Source organism: Coccinella septempunctata, chromosome 8 (genome assembly GCF_907165205.1).
Source record: "Coccinella septempunctata chromosome 8, icCocSept1.1, whole genome shotgun sequence".
Lineage (NCBI taxonomy): Eukaryota > Metazoa > Arthropoda > Insecta > Coleoptera > Coccinellidae > Coccinella > Coccinella septempunctata.
The window spans coordinates 32,428,566-32,447,488 of NC_058196.1; the positions used below are offsets into that span (position 1 = coordinate 32,428,566).

At 40.9% G+C, this 18,923-nt stretch overlaps 2 protein-coding genes across 6 annotated transcripts; one reads left to right on the top strand and one right to left on the bottom strand.

Moving 5' to 3' along the window:
* Positions 1 to 172: 172 nt before the first annotated feature.
* On the top strand, positions 173 to 18,907 carry LOC123318551 (tubby-related protein 4). 4 transcript variants are annotated; one of them, XM_044905210.1, is made up of 15 exons: positions 173 to 502; positions 1,236 to 1,400; positions 8,277 to 8,459; positions 9,059 to 9,335; positions 9,605 to 9,873; positions 10,137 to 10,361; positions 10,419 to 10,647; positions 12,254 to 12,328; positions 14,076 to 14,260; positions 14,399 to 14,745; positions 15,040 to 15,247; positions 15,428 to 16,538; positions 16,656 to 16,846; positions 16,901 to 17,092; positions 17,206 to 18,907. In XM_044905210.1, the coding sequence occupies exons 1-15, from the start codon at positions 407 to 409 to the stop codon at positions 17,320 to 17,322; spliced, it is 3,870 nt and encodes a 1,289-aa protein (XP_044761145.1). In that variant the 5' UTR covers positions 173 to 406; the 3' UTR covers positions 17,323 to 18,907. The 4 variants fall into 4 exon arrangements, with proteins under 4 accessions (XP_044761145.1, XP_044761144.1, XP_044761146.1 ...); XM_044905209.1 differs by lacking the exon at positions 12,254 to 12,328 and having other exon boundaries at positions 14,001 to 14,260; XM_044905211.1 differs by lacking the exons at positions 173 to 502; positions 1,236 to 1,400 and adding an exon at positions 7,606 to 7,865.
* On the bottom strand, positions 1,986 to 7,230 carry LOC123318553 (putative ankyrin repeat protein RF_0381). 2 transcript variants are annotated; one of them, XM_044905213.1, is made up of 3 exons: positions 7,153 to 7,197; positions 6,865 to 6,982; positions 1,986 to 3,717 (listed from the first exon to the last, which is right to left on the bottom strand). In XM_044905213.1, the coding sequence occupies exons 2-3, from the start codon at positions 6,904 to 6,906 to the stop codon at positions 2,530 to 2,532; spliced, it is 1,230 nt and encodes a 409-aa protein (XP_044761148.1). In that variant the 5' UTR covers positions 6,907 to 6,982; positions 7,153 to 7,197; the 3' UTR covers positions 1,986 to 2,529. The 2 variants fall into 2 exon arrangements, with proteins under 2 accessions (XP_044761148.1, XP_044761149.1); XM_044905214.1 differs by lacking the exon at positions 6,865 to 6,982 and having other exon boundaries at positions 7,153 to 7,230.
* Positions 18,908 to 18,923: the final 16 nt, after the last annotated feature.

The window sequence follows — 18,923 nt, forward strand, 5'->3', positions numbered from 1 at the left end:
CAGGAAGCCACATACATAAATCATACTCCAACGCCAACGTATTCATGAATTCAGAAGATATACCCTGTTAATTAACATTCGAAGATCGGATAATTGGTGAAAATGGGGGAAATTCCCGTGTGCGCGCACGGAATGCGCAGCGCCTGCCCGGAAAATGCGCCAGCTACGGCATCCTATCAGCGAGACCCTTCGGTATCTTGCCGTTTTACACGAAACACGAAAAATCAATATGTGTAGTGGAATTTCGGCCAGTGTTTAAATTCGGACGCGATTGGAAGGTTAGGAAAATGCGGAAAACCTGGCTTTTCCGACGATGATGCCGCTGAACGCGTTCACGCTTACCTAATCGATGATTCTGTCATCGGGATCCAGTGATTGGCATGCGAGTGAACAGTGAACGGGAAAAATGCATTTACATTTCGAAAAAACTGTCAATTCCAAGAGCGACTGCTCCATTTTATCGTTGACGTGGATGGGAAAGGTGCCCGATGAGATACCAGAGGTAAAGAAGGGTTTTCCGTTGAAAAAAATAAAAATAAAAAAAAGTTTAAATAGTAATCATTTATACAATTTGTTACAACAGAAATGGGCAAATTACAGCTTTTGCGCGATCCTTCAAATATTATGATTAGAACGCGGTCACCCATTCACATACTGAACTCACACTACGCTTAGCTTGGCTCAAAAAAATACAAAATATTTGCAAGAATACAGACCCGATCAAGTTTCGAACTAAACTTTGGTTATAATACATAAATGACGCTTTTTAAGGTTCTTACGAATCCTGAGAGTCATCTGGCAATCACTTACGGTTGGACTCAATGATGGAAAAATCACTTCTGTCTGTCCTTCCGTAAAAAACTAGAGACTTGAAATCAGAGCTACAAAAGCATAATGGATCTTTGTTTAATATTCAAAAAAATACCGATGAAATCAAATCGAAACTCAGTGAGCAGTTTTGAAGTACCCATACTTGTGCTGCAATTTCTTAATTTTTATTCTTTTACTTAATTTTTTAATTTTTTTTTATTTCTGTAACTGTTCACCAAATAGCGCCTAGTTTTTTTAGATCAGTATCTGGATGGGAGACCGCTCTGTCCATAAACCTGAACTAACGCGCAAAAAATCCTGATATCACTTCTAACCTTAATTTGAGGTAGAGACGATTTTGAACAATTAAATTAGGTCATTTTTTTCTTCGTTTAATGAAATATTTTGAATTTGATATTTTTCAGGACGAGGGATGGAAACTGAACAGAACGAATTACTACCAGGAGGGTTGGCTTGCTACTGGCAATATAAGGGGGATAGTTGGAGTAACATTCACGACCAGTCATTGCAAAAAGAACGTTGACTACCCTCTTAGAACTAACCACAACCTAAGGGGGCACAGGTCTGAGGTAATTGCCCTAATTTACAAATATTAAACAAGCAAATTCTGTTCGAAATAGAAATGACTGTGGAATGAGTCCAAATTTTTCGGTAATTAGTCAAAAATTCCCGATTTTTGGCGATAAGAAAAAATTAAGAATACGAGCGATTATTTTTAGAAATTGCAATTTAGTTTATTTACTAATACAGTTATGTATTGTACTCCCAAACTTCTCAGACAATGGGACCAGTTGACCAATATCTCGTTAGTTCCACACTTAATCACACCCATAAAATAGTCATTTTTATAATGAAGTTGATTTCTTTTCTGGAAAATTTGAATGAATAAACTTTAATCAATTCAAGGAAATATTAAATGATCTTATACTTGCCGTTTTACGATCTTTGCTGCAAAATGAATGCAACTGAATATATGGATGAAAACGAAAACTTTTAATGACTACAAATCATGAATTAGACAATGAGAACAAAAAAGTTCAGTTGATACGAATCTAGAGAAATTTTGAAGTCGTATCATTTGATGTGTTTTAAATTTTTGTAACATGACTAATTTAAACCCCGCTATCGATTGAGAACTGAATGAATAATGAAAATACATGGAAAATATATCTTTAATTATGGTAAATCTTTTCATTAATCACATTTATACAAAAGTTAGAACATAAAAATATACATTATATACAAAAATACTATAGTATTAATACTTTATTACATACCTCAATCTTAAAAATTGATGAAACTGCGATATTAGGATAAACGATATAATATCATTACACTTACTTCTATTGTCAATTGTGTATCAAAAAAACTTCTTCGATAATAATTTCATTGATTTGATATTTCTGCGTAGTTTGAGAAAAAATGAATTGGAATTGGATTTTTGAAAACTGCTTTATGATATTGAATATCATACGTACTGAGGATTATTTAATAAAACAAGAAATTTACTAAATTCAAGTCCAGATTCTTGGGAAGTATTGATAAATTATTTTCAAGATGTCGACGCTTCCGGTGAACCGGAAATGGACGCCATATTTTTTTCAATACCAACGCAGTTTTTGAGCCTTTTGGTATTTATTTATAACAGATCGTACCACGCTTTGTTTAATCTAGTTTTCTTTCATTTGCACTTAATTATTATTGGAACTTGGATTCATCCAACCCAGATCTTAAACTTTGTATATCTTTCGCTCCCAGATAAAAAGCTATCCTTGCTATGCACAGATCAGGTAATTTATCCCAAAACATCTTGCTCAATATACTATATGCTTCGTCCTCTGTCTTCTGAGCAGCAACCTCTTCATTCAAATTGTTGAAAATCTCGTTTTTATAAGACGAATATCTGATGTAACTGCAGGAAATTTCACCGAACGCTTTGATGTTTCTGACGATTCGTCTTTTGTCTTTCTCGCTGCATAACAAATCGTGATAAGAAAGTTTAGAGTTTTCAGTGACTCTTAAAAACTTCAAAACGTTCATTTCATGCACGTATTTCTGACGTATATTGCTTAACATTACGCTGTTGCTTATATGATCGATTATGGACTGTTTGACTTCCAGGTTGGCGTCTAGTCTCAGTACGACGTATTTGATCAGCTGTTCAAAGACCGGTAACTTGTTAGATTTGACGGCCAAGTCGAAAGGCGTAAGGTTTTCGTTGTTGACAGCGTTGATATCGGCGCCTTTTTCCAACAGTATGCCAACCAAGGCGGCATTTCCTCTTGCCGCAAAATGTAGGGGTGTGTTGGCAGCCCTGTTTTTGGCGTTGACGTCCAGGCCTTTCCTGATGAGGGCCCCGGCCAGCATTCTAGTTCTGTTCGCGCTGACAGATTGGTCCAACATGGCCACGTTGTGGAGGCAGTTGTTTCCGACGACGTTCAGGTTGTTGGGATTGCTGCCGTGTTCGAGCAGCTTAAAGATCACGTCCGTGTTGTACGGAGCTATCATGACCATGATCTGCAGTATGGTGTTGCCCAGTACCTCCCTGGCGTCAATCTCCGGCTTGTACTTGAGTATCTCTTCCAGACAGTTGTACCGGTTCCTGGACACCATCAGCATGTGGAAGGGTCGCAAGCCGTGGAAGCCGGCTCTGTTGATGTCGCCCCCGTGCTCCATGAGGATCTTGATCAGGTTCGGATGGCCGTATTTGACGGCGAAGTGGACGGGGGTGAAACCGTCGCTGTTACATGCGTTCACGTCCGCGCCCTTCTTGAGCAATTTCAGCACCTTCTGTTCGTTACCGCCCTTGACGGCCCTGTGGAGGGTGGTCTCGCCGTGCATGTTGACGGTTCTCGTTCTTCGGCAACAGGGGAAGAGGTTCTTGAGCTGGAAATGCAAAAAAACCGATCAGTTTTACGAGAAAAATAAGACGGGCTGTTCTGTGAACTTTGACGATTAGATTTTCTGTGGTTATCGTTGACGTTTCGGGTTGACGTCACGCTGGAGGGCAAACAAACCGTCCATGGTCATGAACGTTTGAATTTCACTAATAGATGTTGCCAATAAGTCAGTTTTTTGCCGAACCGCACTTTCATGTCACCCCAAAGGGATAAAATAATGTTTGTGGATAGTTCTCGTTCCTTCCAGAATTCAGTAATTGATAACTTCTCGGTTTAAGGAACTGGATGAAAACACTTTGGACTCTTAGAGCGACGTTTCGGCGTTATATTTCGCCTTCCTCAGGCTACAATTATAAAAGAAATCAAAAAAACATCAATATATGGACGACTATGTGGCTAGAACAAACTTATATCGATATCTACATAAACAGATTACAGGAACTATTACAAATTTTTTTAAAATTTAGGTTGTTTAATCAACTTTACAAAAAATTCAATGTTTGGAGACTGACTAGATTGTATTGAAATCAAAAACATCATCGCCCATAATCTCTTACCTAAGAAATCCTTTATTCTTCAAGGAAGAACCAGTCAATGGAAAAGTCATGCTATTATGTTTTATTTTTTATGACTTTTCCATTGACTGGTTCTTCCTTGAAGAATAAAGGATTTCTTAGGTAAGAGATTATGGGCGATGATGTTTTTGATTTCAATACAATCTAGTCAGTCTCCAAACATTGAATTTTTTGTAAAGTTGATTAAACAACCTAAATTTTAAAAAATTTGTAATAGTTCCTGTAATCTGTTTATGTAGATATCGATATAAGTTTGTTCTAGCCACATAGTCGTCCATGTATTGATGTTTTTTTGATTTCTTTTATAATTGTAGCCTGAGGAAGGCGAAATATAACGCCGAAACGTCGCTCTAAGAGTCCAAAGTGTTTTCATCCAGTTCCTTAAACCGAGAAGTTATCAATTACTGGATAAAATAATATTCACCGAACAACATTTGCTCTTAAAATCGATAAGGATTAATAGAAACCACTTGAAATCACTTAAACATGAACAAACCAACAATTTTTTGCCCCTCAGGTCCTGTCAAATTCAGCTGATACGAAGTAAATAATATTTTTAATTCATTTCTTTCCATATTTTACTTAGTTTGTCTAGCGACGACTCTAATCTCTTCAAATAAAAAATGGGGCCCTGTTTTGCGTTGTCATCGCTTCACTTCAAAACGGCCAAACCGATTTTTTTCGTTCTTAAGGAAGAAAAATTGAAAAAAATCAAGAAAACGGCTAGCCAAGGCTAGGAAAGAACAATAATCTTGAGTTTAAAGTGTCAGATACCCAAGGTAGGAATGATTACTCTAAGATTAAGGACAAGCGAAAAGATACAAATAATATTGAAGGGTTTTTCAATAAAATCGACCATTTTTTGTAGAAAATGTGAAACTACACACAAAATCATAATGATAATCGACTTAATCTACTCCATTTCCTCCACTAGTACACGAAATTCAAAATTATCTACTCACATTTTTAAGATAACACGAAAAATTCCCCATGACAGAGATAGAGTGCACTTTTTCAAGTTACGATAAATTTTACAAAACACCCACTAGTCACTAAACGATAAGGTCGCGGTTTCTTCGACTGTAAGTTATCTTGCTTTACGAAAGGTTTTGTACGAAATCTCTGAAAACGCTCCAAAATGAACGAAACTCATTAAGGGCTCATTTGCGACTCCCCACTACATCGATTTGTCGAAAAAGGTTGAGACATCCAAGATTGGACGTAATTTGTTTGGAATATGATGCGACCATTCGAGTTATCTTAATGGTAGCTGAAGTGCTAGATTATAATTTACATTGTGGATAACTTAGGTCTGATTTTGTTGGAAAGTTTGGACGTTTTTGCAAAATGTTTAACTGTAAAGAATTGTCGGCATTTAGTCATACAGGGTCTTTATAAATGATTGTATCACCCCAACGGGCGTCTATTTCGAAACTCGATGATATACAGGGTGTAATTGAAAAAATTTAAGCGGTGATTCCTTGTAAAAAAATATTGTGGCGATTTTATTTGACGGAATGAACGATTCGTATAACGATACACCCTTGGGACTTCGAATCCGGAATATTTTACACCCTATCGAACACGCCGTCCTATATATATTAAAACCGGATCGACGTATCCTTCCAAACGGAAATCGGTGGAGCTATTTCCAGCGAAATCCATTTCCTTCGATTGTCGAACGTGCAAACTCAATTGTCGGCAGACTAAAACCGGGTAGAGATTGATTTTCAACCCTTCACTTCAGATGTGGGGCTCTTAAAGGGGATTTCTAACGGCTGGGATGATATTTCAATTTTGCCCGACTTCTACTCTCGCAGCAATTTCCGGTAATCGGTTTTTATTTCCTTCGCGAGGTTTTTTTTGGACTGGATCGGAAAGGAATAGAATGTCCGACAGTTTAAGTACATTTTGATGTCACTTACATCGATTGAAATATTTTTTCAATGTGTTGAATTTTAGTAGGTATCCATAAAACTATTTACTTTTTATTGGGTAATATTTAATCAAGCACCAAATATCGATGAGATTTGCAAATATTTGAGCTCCAAAACAAACAAAAATCTACATCATAATAATATATTTGAGCCCTAAGAGCACAAACATAAAGAATTACACATTCAAAAACTAAAAAGTCTTATTCTCTCTCCCCAAAGTAATACTATAGATAATCTAGAGCTACCTAAAACTACATTCTAACAATACAATACAAAAAACATAGAATACACTGAATACAGCATCATTATAAGGCATTTCGGACCAGCTGACTTCCACTGGACAGCTCGGGGGTACAAAAATGTTTTGTTAGGTTCATGTTTATGTGATATCAAGTGGTTTCTATGAACCCTTGTCAATTTTCTGATAAATTGCACACTGAATTGATGTCAATCCGAAATGCCTAATAATTGAACTTCAACAAGCTGTTTTGGCACTCCTTTCATTCCTATGGGAGTTTTTTTTTGCTTCAGGAGGTGGTATAGCGTTTTTAAGTCGACTAGATATTCCAACAACATGTTTGCACATATATTCCCTCATGCAGATTGGAGAATTTCAAGTACCTTGGAGCCAGTCATCCTTTTTTTGGCAAAGACACTTCCCATTCACTGAAACACTGTTTCTTGTAATGAAAAAAATGTGTCCATTACTTTTCGAATGGTTGCATCAACTCGGGGATTTCTAAAACGAGTTTTGTCTTCGTAATTACGTTTTATGGGCACCCTTTAGGGCAACAACTTTCGTTAACTTGTGTTAACGAATTTCTACCTCGTAAGTCATTTCATTATTTATGTACTAATATTATATTTACCCAGAATAATGTATTTTTAAGTATGTATATTAATACTTACATTATTTTCACAGCTAAATTGGCAGAATCACTAGGTTAGGTTAACAGCACAGAAAACACACAGAAACAGAGCATAGACAGTAACAGAAAAGTAATAGGTTATAAACATAGAGATTGTCTCTGGTTTAAAACAGGACACGTGCGTCGGGAACCACAGATAACTGCTCTTCTTGTAACATGCGTCGGGCTCAGTCCATGGAACACAATCAATGCACAGGTGCACAGGTTGACCACCTGTTCCTTTTTATGGGATGCGCCGATAATTTTTGAAACACATCGTTAAGTTTGGGCGTTCAAGTCGTAGAGTTTTTTTCGATATTAGAAAATATATCATCTTCGTTTGTCGCCATTTGTCGGTTTGAAAAATATATCGAATTTTCATTCCTTTTCGAATTTTATACCTATGGATATATCGCATGTTCGAGTTTGATCGAACAAACATCGAGTTGACGTAGATTGAGAACGTTCATAAATATTAGAAAATCCCATTTTCACGTCAATCTTACAACATGCAATTTGTACCGTCGATTGTTGGGGAGAAAATCCCGCAAAATCGTAATTTTTCCGGCTTGTTCTACACGTTACAGTCTCCCGGAACACTGCGATAAAATCCTCCACACTTATCGATTGCGAGAACAAATTATCGCTCAAAGTTATGCAAGAAAACACATTAATGACGTCACCGGAACACGCATAACCTAAAATTTAACAACGGTGGGTGGTTAAAATTGTAAATTGTGATCGATTTAGAACGAAAATGGCTGGCCTTTTATGCACGTTGAAAAATTCATGCGGATTTATTTGCCAACCGGCTTTTACGTTGTTGATCTGGAATGTTCGTTATTGCTTGATATGGAAATGGATGAGTCTAACTGTCTAATGTTACAAGATGACGACGTTTCCAATGAGCTGAGAAAAGAAGGAAAAAGAAACTTCTAATTTTTAAGTTTGTTAGGTTAGGTTAGGTTCCATTTCTGGCCTAGAACTCTCTTTGTCTATCTACTGCTATGAAGTCGACCAGGTGTAGCTTATTTTCCTAATATCCAAATAGAACAATAACAAATAAATAAACTATTACTGTGGATTTCTAATTGCTCATTTCATTTTTATCCTTTAATGTTTCAGGTGATCCTCGTGAAATGGAACGAGCCCTATCAAAAATTGGCATCTTGCGATAGTTCCGGAATCATCTTCGTGTGGATCAAGTACGAGGGACGATGGTCGATTGAACTGATCAACGACCGGAATACCCCAGTCACCCATTTTTCGTGGTCTCACGATGGTAGAATGGCCCTCATTTGTTATCAGGTAGGCATGTTCATTCGAGAATTGGATCATGATTCAGACAATTCTGTAACTCGGGAACTATCAGCCAGATGGCGGTAAAATTTGAGTACGTCATTTCGGAGATTAGTACTCTTTTTCAACACGATCGAATCTTAATTTTTATAAATATTGACAACAATATAAGCAGCATTCAAGAAGGAAACGAGCAAATAGTATTCAGTCCCCAATAGTCTACTATCTATTAGTCCGGCATACTTCCGCTTTCAATCAATCCCCTGACAACATCTGCAACATCCCCTAGGGTTCTATAAGGGACGTGGGGAAGGAAGTAATTTGCTATCTGCTAATTTATCACCGCTTAACGTGAACGGATGCCGCTCAAATTGGAAATACGCCAAGTAATATGACACGGACAAGTTGAGGAGAAATTTCGCGAATTTGATATCGCACGCGACTGCTTGAGAGCTTATGTCGACCAGGCGAGTATAAACAGGCGAACGAAGTATATTTCTATGAACGTAAATTCTGCTTTACGTACAGGCTACACTGATGACTGCTCAATAACGCCGAAACCTGATCGATTTCCTTGTGTATCGTGTTGAGGATTTCTTTTTTTCCAGGACGGTTTTGTTCTTGTAGGATCGGTGGCCGGGCAACGTTACTGGTCTTCCATGCTGAACCTGGAAGCGACGATAACTTGCGGCATCTGGACGCCCGACGACCAACAGGTATACTTCGGTACCACGTCCGGACAGATCATCGTGATGGACGTCCACGGTGCGATGGTGTCCCAGGTGCAGCTGACTAACGAGTCGGGCATAACCTCTATGGCTTGGTCATGCGAAAAGTTCAAGATGGAGGAGGGGGACGACAACGACCCCGGCGTGGCCAATGCAGGTTCGTATATCGCATACTTCACTTCACTCCATTCCACTTCACTCCATTCCACTTCACTCCATTCCACTCCACTCTACTACACTTTACCCTTACTATTAGCACTGTACCCTACTGGTGTGAAAACCCCGGGGGACCGGAATAGTGTTCCTTATTGCGAAACAACGAATAAACTTTGTGAATCCCTTTGAAAAATAGATGGCGCTTGAGAAACGCCTTTACAGCTTCTAATGAAATGATCCTTCCACGACAAAAACTATAAACGATTTCAGGTGAAAGGAAATTCGTTCTGGCCGTTTGCCTGCTGAACGGACTGGTTTATCTCTTGAAGACCTTCGACGACGTTTCCCCACTTCACATCCAGACGGGCCTCCAGGGCCCTTTATGCATGGAGTGGAGCAACTCCAGGGAATTGCTGGCTATCGCCGGGGTTGAATCAACAAGCAAAGGGACGGGGAATCAAATAGAATACTCCAACTTATTGAAGTTTTATAACGAACGTGGGATCCTGCTCTACCAGGCGAAGATTCCTTTCAAACAGGTGAGAAGTTCGTCGATACACAATGGTTTTATTACAGGATGAAGTGCGTGAGGCTTCTCATGAAAAATTGTTTGTCTTGCGCTTGAATGAAAGGAGATTATCTTGCAATCGTTTTTTATCGATGTTACGGGATATTGTTACACAAATAATAAGCTTCAGGTAGGAAAACAGAGTGAAATTTTTGTCATAGGACTTCTTTTCACTATTTAAATATCTATCGGTACAATACTTTTCCAGTTAAAATTATCAATACTCAATTTCAGGCAGCTGTATCTTCTCTAACGTGGGGTCACAACGATAAGAGACTGTTCATAGCCACTGGAACCCAAATTCACATAGCTTGGGTATCCAGAAGGATAGCTACGTTGCAGCTCCTCTGTCGCCTGAAGATACACGACAGTATACTGAACGAAACGCACTTACCGCTGCTACCTCTGCCGGCCAGGATACGGAACCTGATAGGGAACCTCTTCGCTCAGACTATAAGGGTGAGATAACGAGACTCGGTCCTGATGACGTTCGTTCTGTGAGAAACAATGTTGCAGTGTTGCGTCCCCGAACCCAGCTCTCTCAGGGAATTCGTGTCCAGGCCCCCAGTCGGCTCGGTGAGGTTACATTGCACCATGATCAGGCATGATGACGACACCAATTCGTCGTCAGGGACGTGCTACACCCTGTATCTGGAGTACTTGGGCGGTCTGGTGCCGTTGCTGAAAGGGAAGAGGACGAGCAAGATAAGACCGGAGTTCGTGATCTTCGATCCTCAGGTGGAACGTAAGTTTTCCATGTAAGATGCGGAAATAATGTGATATTTGTTTATTATCATCAATTTCACATAACTAAATTAACCTAACCTAACTTTACCCCATCTTACGTGAACTAACCTTATTCAACGTGATCCAAAGTAACCTAATCTGAGGTAGCATCATGCCTTTTCCGCAGCGGGCGGTGCAATGCTGCGTATTCGTGTGGGGCTTCGTCACAATCCCTCTCCCCCCAAAAAAAAGTTGATTCGTACAACTGTACAGAATTTCAACAGTAGATTCTTGAGGTCAAAATAAACACTTTTTTCCTCTACCATTTTTTCCGAATCGGCTCGGTTCAAAAGATACAGGCTGTTGAAAAACCATAAATTCAGGGAACCCAACTCTTTAAATCTAAGGAAATTTGAACGTTTTGTGAAATCAAAGTATTTTTCATATTTACTCGTATAATGCGCCGTTTATTTCGAGTAATTTGATGTTCAAAAATGAAAAAATATGTGGTATTCCGCAGTGGCGCTAGCACTAGCTAGACTTCTCCTCAGTCTATTAGTCAGTAATAAAAGGCAATTTAGTATAGTATTATTATTTTTATTATTCTAATGTTTGTATCGATTCTTTGTCCTCTCCGCTCTCCCTTAGAGCCCTTCTCAGGATCGGGCATGCTGTACTGTTCGCTTCGTGTTTCCTGGGTCGTATCTTTTCAGCTTGACAGTTGGGGCAGTTTTTCCTGCACCTCCTGCAATCTTTTACGTCGTGCTTCCCGCCGCATCTCAGGCACTTTAGCTCTTTCTTGCACCTTGATCGGACGTGTCCAATCTCGCTGCACCTGTAACATACCTTGATATTCTTGACCGGACACACCTGTATCTCTCTCTTTCTCAGTGAGAATTTCCCAAGTCTTGTTAGGTACTTTTCAAGCCTTGGTGCCACATTCACCAGCCATTCTTCCTGCTTTCCTTCAGTATACCGCCTTTCAATCTTCATTGCTTCCCACTCTTGCCCGAACATGGTCGCTAATGGCGTGTTATGCATGATCCCGTCTTTTTTCAAGTATTCCATACTCATACGTTTCTTCAAGTTCTTGAAAATGACTCGTTTCCTGTTATAGATGATTTTTTGCTGTCTCATCTTTTTCTTTTTCGTCTTGCTTCGTCCCTCATCTTTCTTCTTTCTCTTGCCTGATCGCTTTTTCTGTTCTTCCCGAGTAACGATATCAGCTTGCACGGCTCGGGGTCCCCGTGGAGCTACGCAGTCGCTGGATGTCGGTCGACTGGTGCCTGCGCTGCACACTTCGCCTACCGGGCTGAGGTTTCCCTCCTCTGCTCCGTACCCTGTCATCTTGCTCTGTTGTTCTCCCATTTCGTCGTCATAATAGTTAACGGGCAGTACGAGGCACACATCCCTTCTGCCAGGTCGTCATCGTGTCATCCATCCTATGGGGTCGGGAAAGGGAAGGAAAAGGAGAGTGGGAGGTAGGGTTCGGTTGTTTTTGGTCATTCTTAGTTTCGTTGCTCCTCTCAAGAACAAGTCTTGAGATTCCTCGCAACTACTTCAGCCCGTACACCACGACAAGGTGATGACCATCGTACGGGAACCTAACCTATTCGTTTCTCTAGTTCCGGAAAACGGTCAGCATTGGTCCTCCGAAACGAAGAGTTCCGGCTCTTCCAGTCAATCTACCAGCGGCGGAGGTATGATCACTGACTCCTCGGACAGCGGAAATAATGTGATATTTGTTTATTATCATCAATTTCACATAACGAAACTATTCTAACCTAACTTTACCCCATCTAACGTGAACTAACCTTATTCTACGTAATCCAAAGTAACCTAATCTGAGGTAGCATCATGCCTTTTCCGCAGCGGGCGGTGCAATGCTGCGTATTCGTGTGGGGCTTCGTCACAATCCCTCTCCCCCCAAAAAAAAGTTGGTTCGTACAACTGTACAAAATTTCAACAGTAGATTCTTGAGGTCAAAATAAACACTTTTTTCCTCTACTATTTTTTTCCGAATCGGCTCGGTTCAAAAGATACAGGCTGTTGAAAAACCATTAATTCAGAGAACCCAACTCTTTAAATCTAATGAAATTTAGACGTTTTGTGAAATGAAAGTATTTTTCATATTTACTCGTATAATGCGCCGTTTTCGAGTAACTTTATGTTCAATAATGAAAAAATATCTGTGGTATTCCGCATTGGCTCAGTCAATATTTTGTTTTGGGAGTGGCTGTACACCGAACGATCGACGTTGAGGGGAGTAGCACTAGCTAGACTTCTCCCCAGTCTATTAGTCAGTAATAAAAGGCAATTTAGTATAGTATTATTATTTTTATTATTCTAATGTTTGTATCGATTCTTTGTCCTCTCCGCTCTCCCTTAGCGCCCTTCTCAGGATCGGGCATGCTGTATTGTTCGCTTCGTGGTTCCAGGGTCGTAAATTTTCAGCTCGGCAACTGGGGCATTTTTTCCTGCGCTTCCTGCAATCTTTTATGTCGTGCTTCCCGCCGCATCTCAGGCACTTTAGCTCTTTCTTGCACCTTGTTCGGACGTGTCCAATCTCGCTGCACCTGTAACATACCTTGATATTCCTGACCGAACACACCTGTATCTCTCTCTTTCTCAGTGAGAATTTCCCAAGTCTTGTTAGGTACTTTTCAAGCCTTGGTGCCACATTCACTAGCCATTCTTCCTGCTTTCCTTCAGTATACCGCCTTTCAATCTTCATTGCTTCCCACTCTTGCCTGAACATGGTCGCTAATAGCGTGTTATGCATGATCCCGTCGTCTTTTATATATGCCATACTCATTTGTTTCTTCATGTTCTTGAAAATGACTCGTTTCTTGTTCTCGATGATTTTTTGCTGTCTCCTCTTTTTCTTTTTCGTCTTGATTCGTCCCTCATCTTCCTTCCTTCTCTTCCTCTTGACTGGTCGCTTTTTGTGGTCTTCCCGAGTAACGATATCAGCTTGCACGGCTCGGGGTCCCCGTGGAGCTACGCAGTCGCTGGATGTCGGTCGACTGGTGCCTGCGCTGCACACTTCGCCTACCGGGCTGAGGTTTCCCTCCTCTGCTCCGTACCCTGTTATCTTGCTCTGTTGTTCTCCCATCTCGTCGTCATAATAGTTAACGGGCAGTGCGAGGCACACATCCCTTCTGCCAGGTCGTCATCGTGTCATCCATCCTATGGGGTCGGGAAAGGGAAGGAAAAGGAGAGTGGGAGGTAGGGTTCGGTTGTTTTTGGTCATTCTTAGTTTCGTTGCTCCTCTCAAGAACAGGTCTTGAGATTCCTCACAACTACTTCAGCCCGTACACCACGACAAGGTGATGACCATCGTACGGGAACCTAACCTATTACTTTCTCTAGTTCCGGAAAACGGTCAGCATTGGTCCTCCGAAACGAAGAGTTCCGGCTCTTCCAGTCAATCTACCAGCGGCGGAGGTATGATCACGGACTCCTCGGACAGCGAAAAGGAGGAAGGATGCACCAGTTCCCCAAGAATGCAAAGGAGGAGGAAGAAGAGGAACAAATCGCACGGTAGGACGCCCCACACCGACCGTAACGCCACTTCGAACCCCTCCGAAGGAGAAAACGAAGATTTGGCCTACGTCGATACTTTACCAGAGGTCAGTAAAAGAATTTAAAATTAATAGGTAGACCACATTAGGTAAATTACCACCTGCAACATTTGGCGACGAAGCAGGGACCACTTAATTTAGTAATCAAGCTTCAATTCGAGTGTTTTAAAAAGATTTTACCTTCAGTACGTGCCTCTGGTCGAGGTCACCTCCAACATATGGGGCACCAAGTTCAAAATCCATGGTCTACCAACCTCCACTCCCGCCAATCTGGGTCAGGTCACCTACAAAACGTCCCTGCTCCACCTGCAGCCGCGTCAGATGACCCTGATCATCACCGAGCTGACGGACGACTTCCCGGTGTGTCCCGATCCAACCTTCAACCCCAACCTATTCTCCGAAGACGAGGACGACGCTGTGCAGACTGACGAAAAGGGCAGGTCGTCTAGGATCCCCCTGGAGAATTGCCCCCCCATAGCTCCCATACTTCCCAGGGGAGGTTGCGTGGGGAAAAAGCCCACTCCTTTCAATAGGTACCGCAGAGACCTTAATTTTTTCATTTCTGATCGTTTTATCATTAATTGGATGTTAAGTTTTATGTTTCCTTCATTTCAACAGGTTTTTGGAAGTTTATACTATCTATTCTTACCATTCATTATGTTATTTGTTTATTATATTGTTTCATTTAGTTATTCGATTGATTTTTTATAATGATTATCTATTTAAATTCGATTCTTTTATTTTTCTCGTTGTTGTTTCATTTTATTTCTGTTTTTGTTTTTCTTTTCCCTACTTTAGGTTGATAATGGCGTTAGTTTTCCTTTCAGTTCCTTCCTCACTCCAGAATCTCAGAAGAAGAACGGTCCTGTGCTGGCCAGAGCCGAGTCGTATGAGGACGAGGCTACCTACCAAGACGTTCAAGAAGTCGTTAGTTATTGTGATATAATCCGTCCACAAACATCAAGCAGCACAAATAATAATAATAATATTTATCTGAATTTGCGTCCGTCGAACAACCAGAGTTTTGTGGGACAGGTGAGTAATTTTCAGGAAAAAGGGGAGTCTTCTCTCTGAGCGCTGGCCTCGATGGCCGAGGCAAGTAAGCAGGCGAGGCAATAGACTGTTTATTGCAGAGGTGCAAATGAAATTTTTCCCTCGACCTCCTTACACCCTTATAAAAGGCTATGTTTTCGTTGATCTAAGTTCTATTTCCAGTTCAACAAGAGCAGCAACGGAAGCTCGACAAACCAAAGGCACGCCATCTCGCCTCTGTATTGCGAGGGATCGGTACCGGCCCTACAGTCGCCCAAGAACGCAGTGGCCCCCAGCGACATAATTTTCGACAGACCACCGGCTCAAACCCTGCTATCTTACAGCTGCGACTACTCGAACACTTCCAACGTCCAGAACATCAAATCGAACATGCTTAACGACGTGCCCCGCAACGGTTTATCCTTCCAGTCCAGCGACAGGACGAAGGCGGTCAGCCAGAACAAGCCGGACAAGAACGCGCAACAGTCCAAGACTTGCAACAGACCCAAAGGAGTGCCAAATACCCAGCTGAAGTTCATTGACGAGGAGAACGCCTTGGAAGCAGTTCCAGGACCTTCCAATCTTAGAACGTCCGCCTTACCGTTGCCGGACGCCATGGTTAGGAGCTGCAGCATGGGCTATCTGGACATGGTGGACGTCCAACTTGTGCCAAGCGAGGTGGCGCTGCTGATGCTGCGCAAGGACGCGCCCAGACGATTGATACTGGTCAACAAGAAGCCGAAACAGAAGCGGCAGAGCAGACAGACCAGCAGGCACTTCCAGGAAACGGCGAAGGCGATCAGCGACAAGACGCCGAACTTGAAGAACTGCGGCAAGTCCAAGAGCCTCGATTCCAGCGATATATTCGTGTCGGACAAGCCCAACCCCATACGTTCGGTCCAGAATCAGATAGAAGAGGTGATACCGGAGGTGGTGACCGTTAAAAAAACGGCGGAGTGCAAATCCACCAGTTCTTCGTCCACCGACAACGAGAACAACAGGAAGGAATGCTCCAGGTTGGGTTTTTTCGGGGGTAGATCGCCGCTGATGAGGCGAAAGAAGGACAAGGATAAGGACGATAAGAAGGGGAGGGGGAAGAGTAAAAAGGAGCACTCTGTGATAAGGGAGCAGAACGAGGAGAATTCCAAGCAGAACTTGCCGTTGCACACGCAGGCCTTGACGAATCTGGAGAAATTGATCACGAGGCTTAGGGAAGACGATGGTAGATGCTCTGCGCCGTCTTCGCCGAGACTTCCGAGAAGTTCCCCAGCTTCCCCGGCACCATCTAAGAAAGGTGAGGCTCAAAACTTATTTTTCAGGGAGTAGTAGTATTGCAGAGGGAGTTCTGGCTCACTTTTATGAGGATTTATTGATCTAGTTAGCCTACACCAGTCACGATTCGTCGTTTCAGGCAAGCGACCCCAGAGCGCATCCCCCATCCGTAAAAACCTACTGTCTTCTCCCCTTCTGGGCAGGAAAAATAGGAAGAATAAACTGCAGGAAAGCTCGGACGACGAGGTGACTGCCTCCGGCGATGAAATCTTCAACGGTACGAACTACAGGGACCTGGAAACGTTCCAGAAGGCGCAGTTGAGGCAGAAGGTAGGGGAATTTCGGATAATCGAACCTCCAGCAGCCATTGACTTTGTTTTTCAGCTGAAGAGGGGTAAGATTGAGCCGAACGGGAGCAGTTTCAACAACCCCACAGTGCCGCAGAGGAGGGAGTTCGTGATGCACAACAAGGCGCCGATGTGGAACGAGAACAGCCAGGTTTATCAGCTGGATTTTGGTGGTAGGGTCACGCAGGAATCGGCGAAGAACTTCCAGATCGAATTCAGGGGAAAACAGGTAGGAAGGAGCACAATTTCTCTCAATTCATCGTTGTAAGAGTGTCAAAACTATCTCAATTCCTCTTAAAGTTTCATGCATCTAATGAAGAGACTATAAATTGCTTTTTTTAGGTTATGCAGTTCGGGAGGATAGACGGCAACGCCTACACCCTAGATTTTCAGTACCCCTTCTCGGCTTTGCAGGCGTTTTCAGTAGCATTAGCCAACGTTACCCAGAGGTTGAAATAGTGCCATCTTCGGGGTAAAAGACTGGCGATCTACTGAATTTTTAATGAATGTAAATTTATTAGGTGAAGAGATATCAAATGTGAAATCAATGTTTTTGATAAAAATATTTTTATAGGTAATATCTTTTGAAGAATATGATATAATATATCGCAAAAAATCTAAGATTCCTTCTCGGTTCGCTCCGCGATCAAAATTTTTTTTATGATTGTTGCCTTGACGAATGGTGAAATTTGAAGCGGGAATTTTTGAGCTCAACTGAAGGCCAAGTATTAGATTAACATAATCTCGAATAACTAGTCCTTGTTTTCCTTCTTTCGGTGAAAAAATCTACATTCCACCTTCGTTTTTATCGATTTTTATTTAATTTAAAGCTACTAAAAATTATCGGAGGGTAGTAATCGACTCCCAATGAAGGTAATGTGCTGTGCGTTAAAAAAAAGTCCATATTGCATTACTACTAATACATTTATCAAAGAACCATACAGGATGAATCCCACAGTCGATGGCAAGTTAAACTTTTACTACATGTCCTGCCTTGTAATCGCACCACGTGACAACGGCTGAACCGATTTTATTTATTTTTCTTTTAAAACCTTCCTCATATTCTAAAGAAGGTTCTTACAGAAAAAAATTTTGGAAAAGTTGACTGGGAAAGTGGGAATATTTATGAATGAAAAATGGAGCCATGTTTGTCTTTGTCATCGCATCACGTAAGAACGGCTGAACCGATTAAACTGATTTTATTTTTAAAACATTCCCCATACTTTGTAGAAGGTTCTTACAGAAGAAAAATTCGGAAAAGTTGCCTGAGAAAATCGGGAAAACTGAATGACAGATCTGGGTCATTCATTTCTGTAAATGTTTAACTTGCCGGACAATTTCAGACACCCTGTATGTTTCTTGAATGGAACAATCTACTTAGTTTTATATCATCTTTCGTGCAAATTATGCATAATTCAAAAGAGAAATGATACCAGGTCGACGATTTGGATAGTTTGCATTCTCTCCAAGAATCTCGAGTAGACTGAAGCAAAAACACTCCAGTTTTTTGCATACTCAATACATTCAATTTCTATTGGAAAAGGCTGAAACATTTCATTGAATTTTTTGTATTTTCGTAACAATAGTGCACATACCAAAGTATTAATTTTCATAAAGGTCGCATAATGACAAAACGTAAGCTTTAATATCGCATTGTTTTGCTGATAAATATGTCCTAATTCTCAGTATAGAGATTGAGTCAAACCAGACATTTTTTTCAGTATCGATATATACGGTAACATTTGTAATGGAAGATAGGCGAAATGGAAAAGTTTCAGGAAACATAATTTTATTAACTACCGTGAATTGTGTTGTTTATTTAATCCTTTCACATATAATTATTGTAACGAGAGTATATTTTGATGTTCGCTTCAACTCGATATTGTTACCTGTTGTATGTGATTTGTTTCGGTAAAAATTTACGTTTTTAAAATTTTAACATATGGGTATCTGTTGATTTGTGTATTATCAAATGTTTAAATATTTATTGTTCGTGATCTGTTTGTATCAGACTTATTGTGCAAGTAAATGCGCTTTTTCATAATTTGTTTTTTATTCCT

What these genes read in the sequence shown, in the direction of transcription:
- LOC123318551 (XM_044905210.1), top strand. Translation starts at nt 407, where the DNA reads ATGCATTTACATTTCGAAAAAACTGTCAATTCCAAGAGCGACTGCTCC. An exon ending in TCTTCGCTCAGACTATAAGG is followed by an intron (nt 10,362 to 10,418) that starts GTGAGATAACGA and finishes ACAATGTTGCAG; the next exon opens with TGTTGCGTCCCCGAACCCAG. An exon ending in ACCAGAGTTTTGTGGGACAG is followed by an intron (nt 15,248 to 15,427) that starts GTGAGTAATTTT and finishes TTCTATTTCCAG; the next exon opens with TTCAACAAGAGCAGCAACGG.
- LOC123318553 (XM_044905213.1), bottom strand. Translation starts at nt 6,906, where the DNA reads ATGGGAAGTGTCTTTGCCAAAAAAAGGATGACTGGCTCCAAG. An exon ending in AAAGGATGACTGGCTCCAAG is followed by an intron (nt 3,718 to 6,864) that starts GTACTTGAAATT and finishes TTGCATTTCCAG; the next exon opens with CTCAAGAACCTCTTCCCCTG.